Source organism: Callionymus lyra, chromosome 16 (assembly GCF_982586985.1).
Source record: "Callionymus lyra chromosome 16, fCalLyr1.hap1.1, whole genome shotgun sequence".
Taxonomy (NCBI): Eukaryota; Metazoa; Chordata; class Actinopteri; order Syngnathiformes; family Callionymidae; genus Callionymus; species Callionymus lyra.
Window position 1 is genome coordinate 16,856,817 of NC_141833.1, and position 15,894 is coordinate 16,872,710.

At 37.0% G+C, this 15,894-nt stretch overlaps 1 protein-coding gene across 3 annotated transcripts in view; it reads right to left on the reverse strand.

Moving 5' to 3' along the window:
• LOC148063970 (zinc finger E-box-binding homeobox 1-like) overlaps positions 1–15,894 on the reverse strand; it is a 44,566-nt gene that overhangs the window by 12,810 nt on the left and 15,862 nt on the right. For 2 of the 3 annotated variants that reach the window (XM_087810449.1, XM_087810451.1), the window contains exon 2: positions 1,130–1,309. In XM_087810449.1, coding sequence (XP_087666575.1) covers positions 1,130–1,309 — 180 coding nt within the window. Of the gene's footprint in view, positions 1–1,129; positions 1,310–1,422; positions 1,506–15,894 lie in introns of those variants that run through there. The other variant, XM_087810450.1, reaches the window with a different exon arrangement.

Consider the following 15,894-nt stretch of genomic DNA (forward strand, 5'->3'; position numbering starts at 1 on the left):
ACAAGCCTTACATGGTGTGAGCGGCTCTCACTCCTGCTCACCTTCTCCCAGCTTTGTGTGTTCACCTGTCAATCAATCATGTCTGCTGACACTGCAGCCTCACAACCTCACTCGCGTGAAGCAGACCAGAGACCAACAACTGTGTGTGTGTGTGTGTGTGTGTGTGTGTGTGTGTGTGTGTGTGTGTGTGTGTGTGTGTGTGTGTGTGTAAATAAATTGAGTTTAGTCTCTGTTTTCAAGATTTACTTTGACTCACGTTCAGTTTAGTGAGAAAGCAGCTCAGCAGTCTTTAAGTCGGACATACTTTATTCCTTTGGTCACAGTTTGAAGACAATAGATCAAAGTAGTAAAGTAGTGTCAAAGTGTCAAAAAAATCCTTTGTGTAAAAAAAATAAAATAAATCATATATAAAAGGAAAAATGAAATTACCTCAAAACGGTGAACCGTCAAAAAGAAAAATTCCGAGAAAAACTTTACCAAAGAAAAAAAAGGTCAAAGACAAACAGTATAAAGCAAAACAAAACATCATACTGCCTATTTTAGTTATTTTTATTTAATATTTTTTCACTTGAGCTCTTGCAATAATTGCTAAAAACAGCCGTTTTAACGACTACTTTTCCGGATCTTGACCTTTAAAGTATATACTTTATTGAATATTGTTTTGATTGTTTAAGCACTTTGTGACCCTGGTCTGGAAAAGCGCTATATAAATAAAAATGACTTACTTATTTACTTAAAACCTCACATAAATTGACTATTAGTTTGGTGGAAAAGCAGCCAAGCGGTCTTAAAGTAGGGCAAAAGTTTGATTAAAGCAACAAAAAAAAAAAAGGTTTTTTTTTGACGTTTTCTTTACAATCTTAAAGTAGATTTGATTAAATGAAAAAGGAAAAAGATAAAAGGAAAAAGTACTATCATCTTTTTCTAAAACTCACAAAATGAACTTCTAGTTTGGCGAGAAAGCAGCTCAGCAGTCTCAAAGTAGGACACAAAGACATTTTTATATCAGTAAAAAAAAGTTGTTGATCAAAGAGTTAAACCAATACTACTGAGTACCTCTGGTTTGAGAAGTGAAAACACACAAGTGTGCAGAACAACAAACACACATGACTTCACAAACGGGTCCTACCTTTGGTCCAGGTCCCGTTGACGGGTAACACGTTGGCGGCGGTCTCATGGCTGGCGTCCCGGGCGGCCCCCTCGGCGTCCGGCGGACTCTTGCTGGACTCCTGGTCCTCCTCCACGATGTGTAGCTTGTCGTCGTCGTCCGAGTCCGAGCTGGCCTCCAAGCCATTGTTGAAGTCTGTGACTGTGGAGGGAGAAGAAGACGACGAGTCAAAGACCTGAAGGACCATCTGGGTGTTTCAAGACGTCCATCAAGCGTGAGTGACACGTGTCAGCAGCAGATCTTTCAGCACCAACCTGACAGGAAGGCTTCGTAGAAACACACCTGGACTCGACTGTCCGACATGAGCTCTGTCAGGGACACTGCTGGTCAGTGACCCCAACGAGTGTCTCACCAGGAAAGAAGATCTTTGTTTCATCACAATATCTTTGCCAAGTTCTATAAACCTTTGATCTCAAACCCCTCGACCCACAGAACACCATCTTTGTTGTTCCACCTGTGACTCACCTTTGTTCCTACAACTCCATTGCAATGAAACCTACGACACATCATGGTACAGGCACAACAATACTATATATAGTAATACTGTAGTAACAAGGATATATGTGTACTATTGTCGAGTACTTGACTCTGGTGTTGCAGTATTTTCAGACCACATGACTCTTGATGAAGTCGTAACTGCTTTCATTTGTTTTCAAACCAAAATATGTCCAAACATCAGCTTTAAAAGCTGCTGGAGTCACTGTATCCTCTCGTCCTCAGTCATCGCCTGGATCACAGTTAATTTGTTATTGTATCGATACTAGGATGTGTATTGGCAAGCATCTAACGATACAATACATATCATGATACAGGGGCAACGATACGATATATAGTGATACTGTAGTAACAAGTATTTATGTGTAGTATTGTCCAGTACTTGACTCTGGTGTTGCAGAATTTACAGACCACATGACTCTTGACGAAGTCGTAACTGTTTTCATTTGTTTTCAAACCAAAATATGTCCAAACATCAGCTTTAAAAGCTGCTGGAGTCACTGTATCCTCTCGTCCTCAGTAGTAACTGCTTTCATTTGTTTTCAAACCAAAATATGTCCAAACATCAGCTTTAAAAGCTGCTGGAGTCACTGTATCCTCTCGTCCTCAGTTGTAACTGCTTTCATTTGTTTTCAAACCAAAATATGTCCAAACATCAGCTTTTAAAGCTGCTGGAGTCGACTGTATCCTCTCGTCCTCAGTCATCGCCTGGATCTCACAGGATTTTTATTGTATTTTTTAGTTAGTTAGCCGAAAGTTTATCTGCAGCTTAAAAATGAACAAATGCTGTGAATATATATTTTCATGTTAATAGTAAATAAAAATGTATTAATTTTATACACACTTTATTAAAATAATAACCATAAAATAACTTTGACAATAATTAAATATAATCCAGTGCTGTATAAAAGTACTGTGAAAAAAATGTTGATATAATGATGTCATTTCAGGAACGATGAAAAACTATTTTTAGAAAAAAGGTATCGACTCTCTTTATGTGGCCCCAGGATCAATGGCCTCCATTTAAAATATATATTTTTATCAAGAAGTAAAATCGTGTTTTAACCAAAACATAAATTTACAAAAACATTACAAAAACATAAATGAAGAGCACTTTATAAAAATATATGAATACATGTTAAAATAAAATGTATGATATTATGAAACAATTTGAAATAAAATAGTTAAAAAAGATACGGTTGAATAAACAAGATGAAACTATTATACAAACACTGACCTCACGTGGACCCCATGAACATAGGCAGAGGGCCACAAGGGGCCCTCAAGCCGCACCTTCACTAGCCATATAAACAACTAGAACCAAAATATTTCACCTAAACCTCGGAACCAGAACCCAGTGACCCCGGAGCGAACAAACTTGACCCACTTCAACAAAGCTACACAATCTGGTGCCGCATCGGCGACTCTTATCATTGTGTGTATCCGTGTGTTCTGTCGTCATGGAAACCTTCTCTCCTTGATTGCGTGTCACACCTGCTCTCCATTAACTAATCAACGGCAGTAAATCATCCTCGGTTTTCGTCCTTCTTTGTCTTCGGACATTTGTTCACCTGCTGCTTCCTTCGCCGACGACTCGTCGCCTGACGTCCAATGACTCACCAGATCTGTGGATCCATGGAGGAGTCAGAGTCAACCGAGGAGTTTATAACGTATAGAAATGTGACGTAATAATGTCATATTGTTTATGTCTTTTCTGTGCAGCAGGCTGATAAAATAATCAATTCAATTTTAAACTTAAAAAAGAAGCAAATAGGAAATTAAAAAACATAGCAAAACAATTGAATTAACATTATTAAAATTATACAGTAATTTTTAGGGAACGCTTCTAACACATCTTCAAATGTTCCCACTGTGGGGAGATTAAAGGAATTTATTATAAAATATTATACTAAAAAATACACATTAAATAAATATTACTTACTTACTTACTTACTTAAATAAATTAACTTTGCACTCAAAAAAGGAAATTCACTTAAAGACCCATGAAAATGAAATACTTAGAAGAAGAAGAATAAATGATAAATACTAATAATAATATTTAAAAAAAAGTGTCACACATTTACAGCAACAACAAAAATTGCTAAATTTAAAAATAAAATAGTAGAAAAAATGGTTAAAAATGAGGTTAATTGTCAGAAATCGTCCAATTATAATAATTTAAAAAATAAAATACAGGAAAAATATATAAACAATTAGATTCGTTTTTATTTTGTTATTATTTTTTTAATTATTAAAAATAAAATAGTAGAAAAATAGTTTTAAAATTAGGTTAGTTGTCATAAATCAGACAATTATAATACTTCTAAAAATAAAATAGTATACAAATAGTTAAAAAATTAGGTTAGTTGTCAGAAATCGGACAATTATAATAATTAGAAAAATAAAAACAATGTTATAACCATTAATAAAGGCATTTTCTAAGGATTAACGTTAATTAAAACGTTTTTATTTTACCTATTTATTTAGTAAACAGGCTTTTAAAATCTCGAATTTGTCTTCGACGCAAATAAACGCAGTGACAAAATTGGCAGATAGGTGTCAGCAGTGAGCGAACAGGAACGAACAGGAAGCTTCCTCTCACGTGACACAACTTTCTCTGGTGTGTTCTGGTGACACACACTCGTCATCGTGACACACACTCGTCATCATGACAATGTCTCACTTCTTTCTCTTCATCTTGAGGCTTTTTAAAAAGAAGGGGAGGAGCAGGTCTGAGTCTAGACTCCATGATCTTCTCTTCCTGAGTAAACTCACATTTATTAATCATCATCCGAGCTCTCGCTCGCTTCATTATTTAGAGAGTGATGGAGAAGAAGATTCCACGGCCATGTTTCCAGCCGACACACCGGGTCACGTGACCCGCCAGGCAAGAACACAGGTATCTGGATCAAAGGTCACTCCAGCACCGGACACTTGGAAGAAACCAGGAATAGATCAGAGCAGCGGAGCTCAGATGGACGATGAGAAGCTAGTGATCGTTTGCTTATGTCTGGAAGATGTTTCAAGAGGATGAAAATGTTTTGATTATAGTGGAAAATAAGAAGTAAAATGGTAAAACATGTAATATAAAACAATATCATGTTTTTTCCTTTCAAATAGACAAATTAAAACAGAATTCCAAGTCATAGGAAGAACTTTAAAAAGATAATCACATTTATTTGTAAATAAAATAAATAATAAACTATGTTAATTATCCAACATTCAATTAAATATTATTATTATATTAATATATTATTATTATTATATTATTATTAATTATTATAATATATACTGTATATGTTTTTAATTCCAAGGTGAAAATAAATGGTTATAATTATCAATGCGATTGTGGTTAAATACATTTTACTTACTTAATACATTTATTATAATCTTAAATTAGAAATGTACTGAAACCGGCACAAACAGATATATTATATAGATATATAGTAGATTTAAACTTCAATAAAATGTAATAAAAGAGTCAAATAAAGTAAATAAAGTGGTTTTATTTACATCAACTTGAACATAATTTTAGATGTGCGAAAGTAGATTTAAACTGTAATAAAAGATTCACAGGATATCACATTTATATAAAAAACATAAACAATAAATGAACTAGATTAATTATTTAACATCAATTAAAATGAGGTAGAAATATATGTTTTAATAATGAATATAATTTGAGCTTAATACATTTTCATACACAAATATACTGTTAAATAAATATGTACTCAATAATATTTGGTTTAATAAAGTTGACAGCATTCAATTAAAATATTTTTTAACCTTTAATTTCAAAGTTAAAGAAAAATGTTAATATTCTAAATCATCTATGTAATACAGTTAAATATTCACATTTCAAATGTCTTAACTTGAAGTAATAATAATTTTAAATGTACTATAACACGATGATATTATATACGCCAAACGAGAATCAAACAAAAACATGAAACAATATAAATAAATTATTTAATTTATAGCTAAAATATAACGTTTTAAATGATGTACATAATTGAATAGAATGTTCAATTAAAATCTACTAAATCAAACACAAAATAAACAATCATTTGTTTAATTTGTTTTAATAAGTTGATTTAAACTGAGATAAATATTGAAATGAAACAAAACATTAAAACCATTTAAATAATAAAAAAAATAAAACACACAAAAGAATATTTGTTTTTGGATTTCAAAGTGTTTTTGATCTTCGATTCATTGACCAGCAAACATGTGAGTCGACTTCATGATGGCTGTGTGTGTGTGTGTGTGTGTGTGTGTGTGTGTGTGTGTGTGTGTGTGTGTGTGTGTGTGTGTGTGTGTGTGTGTGTGTGTGGGGTGTGTGTGTGTGTGTGTGTGTGTGTGTAGATGCAGTGCAGCTGTGAAGTATGGGACCACTGCCAAACCCCTAACAGACAATTACCCCACTGTTGTGTGTGTGTGCTCTTTTGCGTATGTGCGTGCGTGTGTGTGTGTGTGTGTGTGTGTGTGTGTGTGTGTGTGTGTGTGTGTGTGTGTGTGTGCCCAGCGGAACAGTGCATCACTAAAGATGTCTGTCTGCTACTCGATGTGAACAGACATTAACATGGTGAGCAGCTGCAGCGAGAGTTCAGCATCTTAAAGGGCCAGACGCACATTTTCCACTCTGGCTCCAGAGTCCTGCGGCAGGTGCAGCCGCCGCTAACTGTTAGCACTTTTTTTATTTACGCGAGTGAGCTTCAAATAAAACATCAGTTCATCTCAACTTTGACCTGTCTCGATCGGATACTTGACCGGGTTTAACTTCCTCTCACATAAAAACTTAAAAACAAGTGTTGACTTGGACTCTTATTTTGAAATACTTTGCTGTGTCACCAGGAAGTCATGTTAGCATTGATGCTATTCCAGATATTTGTTCAACATAGTTTAAAAATAGTGTAAAATAAAAACTTGTAGATCCGAGAATGATGTATTCTCTTCATATTCTACTTGTTAAAGTGACCAAATAAAGTGGTCGTAATGATATTGCCTTCGAAAGAAATATGTCAGCTAGGAAATAAAACATATACCGAAGTCTCACAATATATTTTTCACGGTACTGTAAAGGTATTTTGCAAACATCAGAACTCCTCGCTCCCCCCTCCCTCACCTGTCTCAGTCTTAAAGGAACAGTAACACGCACAACAACGTTATAGAATTTTACTTTAGTTTGATCAAAAATGTTATTTACAAATTTGTACATAGAAAATATTTAATATTTTAAAGCAAGTCATTCAGTTACAGACTTTAACATTATTTTAAATTAGGTTAAGTTTGATAAGAAGAGAGTAAGAAGAAGTTTTCGGCATTGTTTAAATGATTATAATAATAATAATACAATTGTTATGATGTATATTAATGTATATAAAACCCTTCAGAGTCAAATAGTGCTTTACATAAAAAAGAGAAAAACAAACATGAGTCCATTCATCAGGACAAACAAATTTAATATGCAAAACATTGTTATGTTAAATGCAGAGAAAGACAATAATGACTAAAAATGACTATTATTTTGTGTGTTTGTTATCATTTTTGACGTCAGTAGCAGCTCATTGTTCCCAGTTCTTGTTGAAATGTACTTTCTAATTTGTGTCAGTAGTGAAAATTCAACATTAAGTTTGTTTTCATCGTCAGAGAGACTTTACATCTTAGAGAGTAATAAACACAGTGACATGGTTCTGTCGTCACATGTCAAAAACAACAAAACATACTTGTATGCTAGTCTTTTATTAAACGTATCACTATGAAGGTAAACAACATCATATTTCTAGGATTGATGGAGGATCGTTTGTGATGTAAAATGTCTTCTTTAAAGAAGGACTTATAAGGGATTAATCTCCAGGGACTTGAATCAGGTCAACTGGACCTGGTTTTTGTCGATGTCTAGTCGGACCTGCTGGTCTCTCCAAGTGATGAAGCCACTTGGATAAGAAACGTCTTCACAGACAAATGTATATGTATATTAAATTCCGTGATTCCTGCGATGACTGAGGACGAGAGGATACAGTGACTCCAGCGGTTTTTAAAGCTGATGTTTGGACATATTTTGGTTTGAAAACAAATGAAAGCAGTTACGACTTTGTCAAGAGTCATGTGGTCTGTAAATACTGCAACACCAGAGTCAAGTACTGGACAATACTACACATAAATACTTGTTACTACAGTATCACTATATATCGTATCGTTGCCCCTGTATCATGATATGTATTGTATCGTTAGATTCTTGCCAATACACATCCTAGTATCGATACAATAACAAGTTAACTGTGATCCAGGCGATGACTGAGGACGAGAGGATACAGTGGACTGCAGCGGCTTTTAAAGCTTATGTTTGGACATATTTTGGTTTCAAAACAAATGAAAGCAGTTACGACTTCGTCAAGAGTCATGTGGTCTGTAAATTCTACAACACCAGAGTCAGGTACTCGACAATACTACACATATATCCTTGTTACTACAGTATCACAATATATCGTGATGCGTATCATATTTCCAGATTATTACCCAATACACAAACGTTTTTTTAGTTGCAAATCATGCTGTAAACTCTTCAAAAATACACATATTAAGTGCTTTAATCTACAGGAAGGTTCATGTTGTGTAGAGTTTAAAGTCCTCGTGTTGATAGTACTGACCAATGCAGACACTGGTCATAATGTTATCATTTTACACAAAGAGTTCTATATTCTTATATGTTAAATATGTTTAAATGTGTCTAAATCAGCGAGTCATGGGTTAATACAGGATGTGGTTCAGGTTGTTCTGCAGGAAACAATGATGTCATGGATCAGGAGCTGCTGACTCCAGGATCATCGATACATGGACACGATTCACAAGAGAGAAGAACAAGATGCTGAGTCATGAGTCGCTGCAGCAGCTGGAGGTGTGTTCGCTTCTTTGCATGATACTGTCTCACCCTCTTCATGATACTGTCTCACCCTCTTCACGATACAGTCTCACCCTCTTTAACATACTGTCTCACCCTCTTCACGATACAGTCTCACCCTCTTTAACATACTGTCTCACCCTCTTCAACATACTGTCTCACCCTCTTTAACATACTGTCTCACCCTCTTTAACATACTGTCTCACCCTCTTTTAACATACTGTCTCACCCTCTTTTAACATACAGTCTCACCCTCTTTTAATATACAGTCTCACCCTCTTTTAACATACTGTCTCACCCTCTTCACGATAGTCTCACCCTCTTCATGATACAGTCTCCCCGTTAATGATGCTGTCTCACCTTCTACATGATACGGTCTTACCCTCTTCACGACATCATCTCACCCTCTTCACGATACAGTCTCACCGTCTTCAAAACATACAGTCTCACCCTCTTCACGATACAGTCTCACCGTCTTCAAAACATACAGTCTCACCCTCTTCACGATACAGTCTCACCGTCTTCAAAACATACAGTCTCACCCTCTTCACGATACAGTCTCACCGTCTTCAAAACATACAGTCTCACCCTCTTCACGATACAGTCTCACCCTCTTCACGATACAGTCTCACCCTCTTCAAAACATACAGTCTCACCCTCTTCATGATACTGTCTCACCCTCTTCATGATACAGTCTCACCCTCCTCACGATACAGTCTCAACCTCTTCAACATACAGTCTCACCCTCTTCATGATACTGTCTCACCCTCTTCATGATACAGTCTCACCCTCTTCATGATACTGTCTCACCCTCTTCATGATACAGTCTCACCCTCTTTTAACATACAGTCTCATCCTCTTCAACATACAGTCTCACCCTCTTCAACATACAGTCTCACCCTCTTCATGATACTGTCTCCCCCTCTTTTAACATACAGTCTCACCCTCTTCATGATACAGTCTCACCCTCTTCTCGATACAGTCTCACCCTCTTCATGATACAGTCTCACCCTCTTCATGATACAGTCTCACCCTCTTCATTATACAGTCTCACCCTCTTCTCGATACAGTCTCACCCTCTTCACGATACAGTCTCACCCCCTTTACGATACAGTCTCACCCTCTTCACGACGTCATCTCCCAACAAACAGACTCTCAACAAGAGAAGTTGATTCATTAGCTTCTATATTAGCAGAGTTTAGCAAGCGTAGCTCCAGCTGCTTCCTGTTCGGTGCAGGTGCTGAGTCTCAACGTCCTGCTTCTCTATAAACGCTGTCACCGGAGCAGAGTGAAACAAGAACCACACCAGAGCAGGTTTGTTGAAGGCAACTCTGTCTTTTACTGCTTTCTTGATCAGAAATCATTGGTTAGCTTAGCATTGACTAGCTTAGCAACAAGGCTGTAAATGAGAAAAGCAAAATGATCATGTAACATATTTAAAAACTGACTCACTTTTTATAAATGCACTTTTAGTTAGAAAAGAAACATCAATTGGAATTGATCGTAATTTTTTCAGCCTTCTACCTTTATTTTGAATCAGAGCTAGTGATGCTGTTGGCAGCCATCTTGTTTGTTTATAGATGTTTCTGCTCACTCTCAAAAGACGTCGGATGGATCTGAAACTTTACTCTGGATGTCAAAGAGTGACACAAATATAAATGGGAAGTTGTGCCAGCATTTCTAAGCACTTTAATCACTACTATCTTAAATAAAAACTATTGAAAAATAACCTTTAGATCGACAGTAATGTGGTAGGAATAACACTTACGCGTATCAGAATATTGAATGATTCAATTTAACTTTGTAAATCTTTAAACCTTTATTATTAAAATTGTTTTTAACATTAACATCATTTAATGCACTTTCTATTGAATTATCTATTTAATCATTTGTATAGTGAAGGGCATTGAAAGTAAGATAAGTAACAAAATTCTTATCAAAGTATTTTTTTAAGACAATGTTTAAAAAACAACAACATTTATATTAAACAATTTAAATGTATACGTATTTGAAATTTCAAATTCGACCATTAAATATTCTGAAAGAAAACGAACATACACACAAGTCTCTCCGCAGATGGTTCCAGCTCGTGCCCTTTGACCTCTGACCCAAGAGGTAGAGGAACAGTGCCATGGTTCTGCCTTATCCATTAAAAATAAAAGCCATGTGTGACGTGTGTACCTGTAACACACACACACTCACACACACGCACAGCTGCTCATGTGTGCTTCTCTGACAGCATCTGGGTCACACACACACACACACCCCTCACCCACACATACAGTATAAACACGGCGCTGACCTACATTTAAGAACATCATCACTTCACCTCGGCTGGACAACTGCGAGGGCTTTTCGGTGAACAGGAAGTGACATCAGCAGAGGTTAAAGCGGTCACTTCCTGTTTATCGCGTTGGCCGCCTCCCTCCTCCTTCCGCTGTCATGTCACACTACAGTCCTAGAGACATGTGTGTCACCTTGTCGCCGGTCGTAATGTTACGGCGGAGTGACGGCGGGGGTTGAAAAAATAGGAAGCTCGACATGACCTCGGTTAACCTCAGACGACAAAGCGGAATATTCCGAGCTCAACAATGAGCAGCGTTGTGGTCGCACGCGCGGATGTTTGTCGTTAGTTTTTATGAAGATGATGATGATGAAGACATGGACACACAAGAACCTCCTCACATCTGGACCACACCATAAGTCATCAGTGATGAACTAGAGCATGAGACGCTGAAGTCCAGGAGCAGAGCTGCTCGTGGACTCAGACATGTTGAGGCTCAAGAGCCAATCAAAGCCTCTCGATGGTTCCTTCGATTCATAAAAACACAAATTAATAATAGAGTAAAAATCTAAACAAGCAAAAAATATATGATTTTTCCTGTTGTTTGTTTTTGCTTTGTATGTTAAACTCACCAATACAATTTCTCCCTTTTTTTTTAATCCTTCACCTGATTTATTTAAGTTATATAACATATATTGTTGTTTTTTTATTATTAATTCTTTTGTAAATATTGAGAGATTAAACAGGATTATTTAATATCGGCGCCATCAGGATATTGAATGGTTAACCGTTGTGATTTCTCTGGGTCAAGGTGACCCAGAGGCCCGAAGGGATACCACAAATACATTTGTTTTCAGGCTTTCAAGTTACCTTGACCCAGAAGTAACACAAGGGATACTTCAAACACATTTGTTATCGGGGCCTTCGGGTCACCTTGACCCTGAGATAACATAAGGGTTAAATTGAACACTTCAAATGTTGAGACTTATTTATATTTATTGAATTTCTTTTTTTTTAATAAATAAATGGAATCAAGTCAAATATTGAAAGGATACCTTTGTTCTTATTGAATAATGTGAATAAATATTTGTTGTTGTTTATGTATTTCTTTTTAATAATTAAAAAAAATAATAATTGAATATTGTCAACTTAAATGCAGATTTTACACATAGAGTAATATATAGAATATAGAATAATATGTATATTTTTTGTCATTCGTAGCCTTTTAATCATTTTTATATTGAGTTTAAAAAGGCAACAAATTAAAACATAGTGACAGAATTAATATAATAATGATTTTATTGGAATAAGAATATAAAACTATGTGAACAAAATGATTGTTTAGACACTGAAAATCACTAAAACATATTCAGAAAAAATTAATACTTAAAAAAACATTCAAAAATGTTCATAATATTACAGTGTATATTTTCAATGTGAATTTGTTGTTTTTTAGTGGTAATGGGCTCCCAAGGCTCTCACGGAGAACAGGTATAAGAGCTGGATGAGTATGCGCCACTGAAGAGAGTGCTGACCTGGATTTTAGGTCTCTGAAGAGGAACCCACGGGGATGAGGGACCGTGACGGTTACGTAATCTGCGTTCCCACGAGGCGCGCGGAACTAAACCCACGGTCGCGGCGGCGACGGCAGCGGGCCGTCACGCGGCGTCCGAGCGAGAGAAACCGACGGACGTGCTGACGAGCCCGAGCGAAGACACGCTCGGAAACAAAGAGGAGAAAGAAATCGATGTGATGGCTCGAGTTTCCATGCCAGGGGCCGCACAAGATCCCGATCGACCCGGGGAGAGGAGGGATGTGTGTGTGTGTGTGTGAGCGTGTGTGTGTGTGTGTGTGTGTGTGTGTGATTGAATTTAGCAGCTCGACCATTACTGCGAGCAGGCGACGTCCATGCGTCTGTTGCCAAGCAAAGACGCTGAGTCAGCGTTTCTATTTTTTTTTTTTTTCTGGTCCAGAATTGTTCGGGAGGTCTTCACCTCGAAGAGTCTTCCTGTCATGTGACTCTCGATTACAAATAGATACGTGACCCGAGGAACTCCAGGCATGTGCGTCCAGAATTAGCAGCCTTGGAGCAGGACGGGTTGTGTTGTGTCAAAACAAACGCAGGAATCTTCGGTTCACCTGGAGTAGAAACGTAACAAGATGTCAACGAAAGTAAACATCGCAAAAAGTTTGTTCACGAGACCGTATGTTATCAATCTTTTTTTGGGGCGAGGGGGCGGTGGCCATAATTTGTTCATGGTTAGTTGAATAAAGTTTATTTATTAACAAATATTCGCAGTGTTTGTTTCTTGCGTTTCAATTCAATTTCAAGCCACTAGATGGCAGCATTCATTACGTCCTCCGCAGCGAAATGAAGAATGAAAACTCTAGATCTTTCTGATGACTGGGGACGAGAGGATACAGTCGCCTCAAGCAGCTTTTAAAGTTGATATTTGGACATATTTTGGTTTCAAAACAAATTAAAGCGGTTACAACTGAGGACGAGAGGATACAGTCGACTCCAGTAGCTTTTAAAGCTGATGTTTGGACATATTTTGGTTTCAAAACAAATGAAAGCCGCTACAGCTGAGGACGAGAGGATACAGTCAACTCCAGAAGCTTCTAAAGCTAATGTTTGGACATATTTTGGTTTCAAAACAAATAAAAGCAGCTACAACTGAGGACAAGAGGATACAGTGACTCCAGCAGCTTTTAAAGCTGATGTTTGAACATATTTTGGTTTCAAAACAAATAAAAGCAGCTACAACTGAGGACAAGAGGATACAGTGACTCCAGCAGCTGTTACGACTTCGTCAAGAGTCATGTGGTCTGTAAATTCTGCAACGCCATAGTCAAGTACTCGACAATACTACAAATATATACCGGTTACTGCAGTATCATAATATATCGTATCGTTGCACCTCTATCGTGATACGTGTCGTATCTCCAGATTCTTGTCAATACACACGACTAATCTGGAGCAGAAAGTTCTGAACGACCTCGTGAGCCGATGCTGTCAAAAGTGTCGTCTTAACCACCGCGCGACAGACGAAGCTAACGAGACACTTTCGCTTTACCGCCGCGACGAAGCGATAACCGTCGTCGGGCGCCGATTTGGGTCACCAGCCCAGCCGAGGTACAAAAAAAAAAACGACCCAGAACTGTCATTCTACCTTCAAAAAACACCAAACAAATCGGGGACTCTGGGTTTCCGGCGTGACGGTGTTTTGATGTCAGATCAGGAATCTAAACGGTCATCAATTATGAAGCGCGATGAATCATTTAAGCCGGGATAAGAGTGAGACTCGCTCGGTGGAAAGTGTGAGTGGAAAAACGCTGTGATTATTCTGGGCAGCGATTGTGTCCATCTGTATGAAAATGAAGTGGAGCTCAGCGCCGGCGCTGAACCCGAGGACACGTCATACTTTTGTGTTCTTATAGAGTCTGGAACAGCAGCGTCGAATCTTCACCAGAAGTTTTGAAGCAGTACTTTTTGAATGTACCTGAATCAGCTGCTCAAAGAATGGAAAAGAAAACACACATGGCTTACAATTACTTTGATTTTCTTCATCACAAAGAATGTTTACATTTTGGACCAGACTTTTTTTTCGTTTTATGTTCTGGCAGAACTATTTTTGGGCTAAATTCTTCCTTGTCTGGAAGGACTATTTTTAGAAAACGGTCATGGTCTCACATCTGAGCAAGCTTGGTTGACCTTCACAACACAAGGTGACAGTGGAGAATATCATAACCAGAAGTAACGATGCATACATTTTCAGTTAAACCGTAATATTTACACAAGAACTTCATGATGGAACCTGAGCTGTTGTTGTAGAGCTGTGTAGTGGCAAGAATCTGGCGATATTATGCGTATCACGATACATGTGTCACGATATTGCGATACTGTAGGAACAACGATATATATCTTTATATATATAACCCTTTTTCTGGCTTTTACAACAAAAAGTTGAGCAAATACTTTCTCTAATCCAATGTGAAAGTGCTTCTAGGAAAGTGCTTCTTAAAATATTCACCAAAAACTCATATTAACAATGCAACATCCAGTATCTGTCAGTGTTTAATTTTTTAACCACAATACTTTTTAAAGCATTTGATTTCTTTTTTGATTATTTAATTCAATATGTTTTTATAATGAAAAGTTAATTTAAAATAATTATCACACTAAATGTTTTTTTTTAACTCGTATAGTTTGATAATATGACGCATTTTCTAACTTCAATATTCTTTTAAATTCAATATAAAATGTTGGTGTGCTACCAAAAGAGACTGAGCTAATTGATCAAACTTTCTGCCAATCATGCAACAAGCTGTCAATCAATTCACCATGGACGGAATTATAAAATAATAAATAATAATAATAAATTGAATTATTATTTGAATAAGAATATCAAACTCAATGTGTACGATTATATTCTATTTAATTGTTCCAAAAAAACTAACTTAAATTTTTAAATATTCAAATTATTAAATAAAAACATTCCGATATATATATATTTTTTTATAAAAAACAAAACGTTCAACATTTGAAATATTAAACTCAACCTTTAAGATTTTAACTAAAGTGACAAAAAATGCTATATGTGCTAGCTTAGCAAGTGGCTAACGGTGCTAGCTGCAGCGAGGCGAGACGTATGTCCCCGTAAACCCTTTTGTATCTTTCAATATGTCGAAGATTTAAATCTTAAATCTTGAAAACTGACGATGAAATAACATGTTTTAAATTCTTATATCAAATGAAGACAATTTTGATGAAAGAAAAACATGGAATGCTGGGGGAAAAAAGCATCATTCTCTGTGGACCACCAGAGGAGACGGTCAGCTGAGGTCTGAGGAAGTGATGTCATGTGACCTTTCACACGCCGAGGCCCAGCCCCCCCCAACACCCGGGTTGCAGGAGTGGGGGAGGGGATCAGCCAGGTTAACATCCTCGCCCTTAAAACCTGCTTCCACGTACGTGTGATGAGATGTGGCACCTTGACGACCAGCAGTGACAAACCTCCACCGGTCGTCTGTTTGACTTTCAAG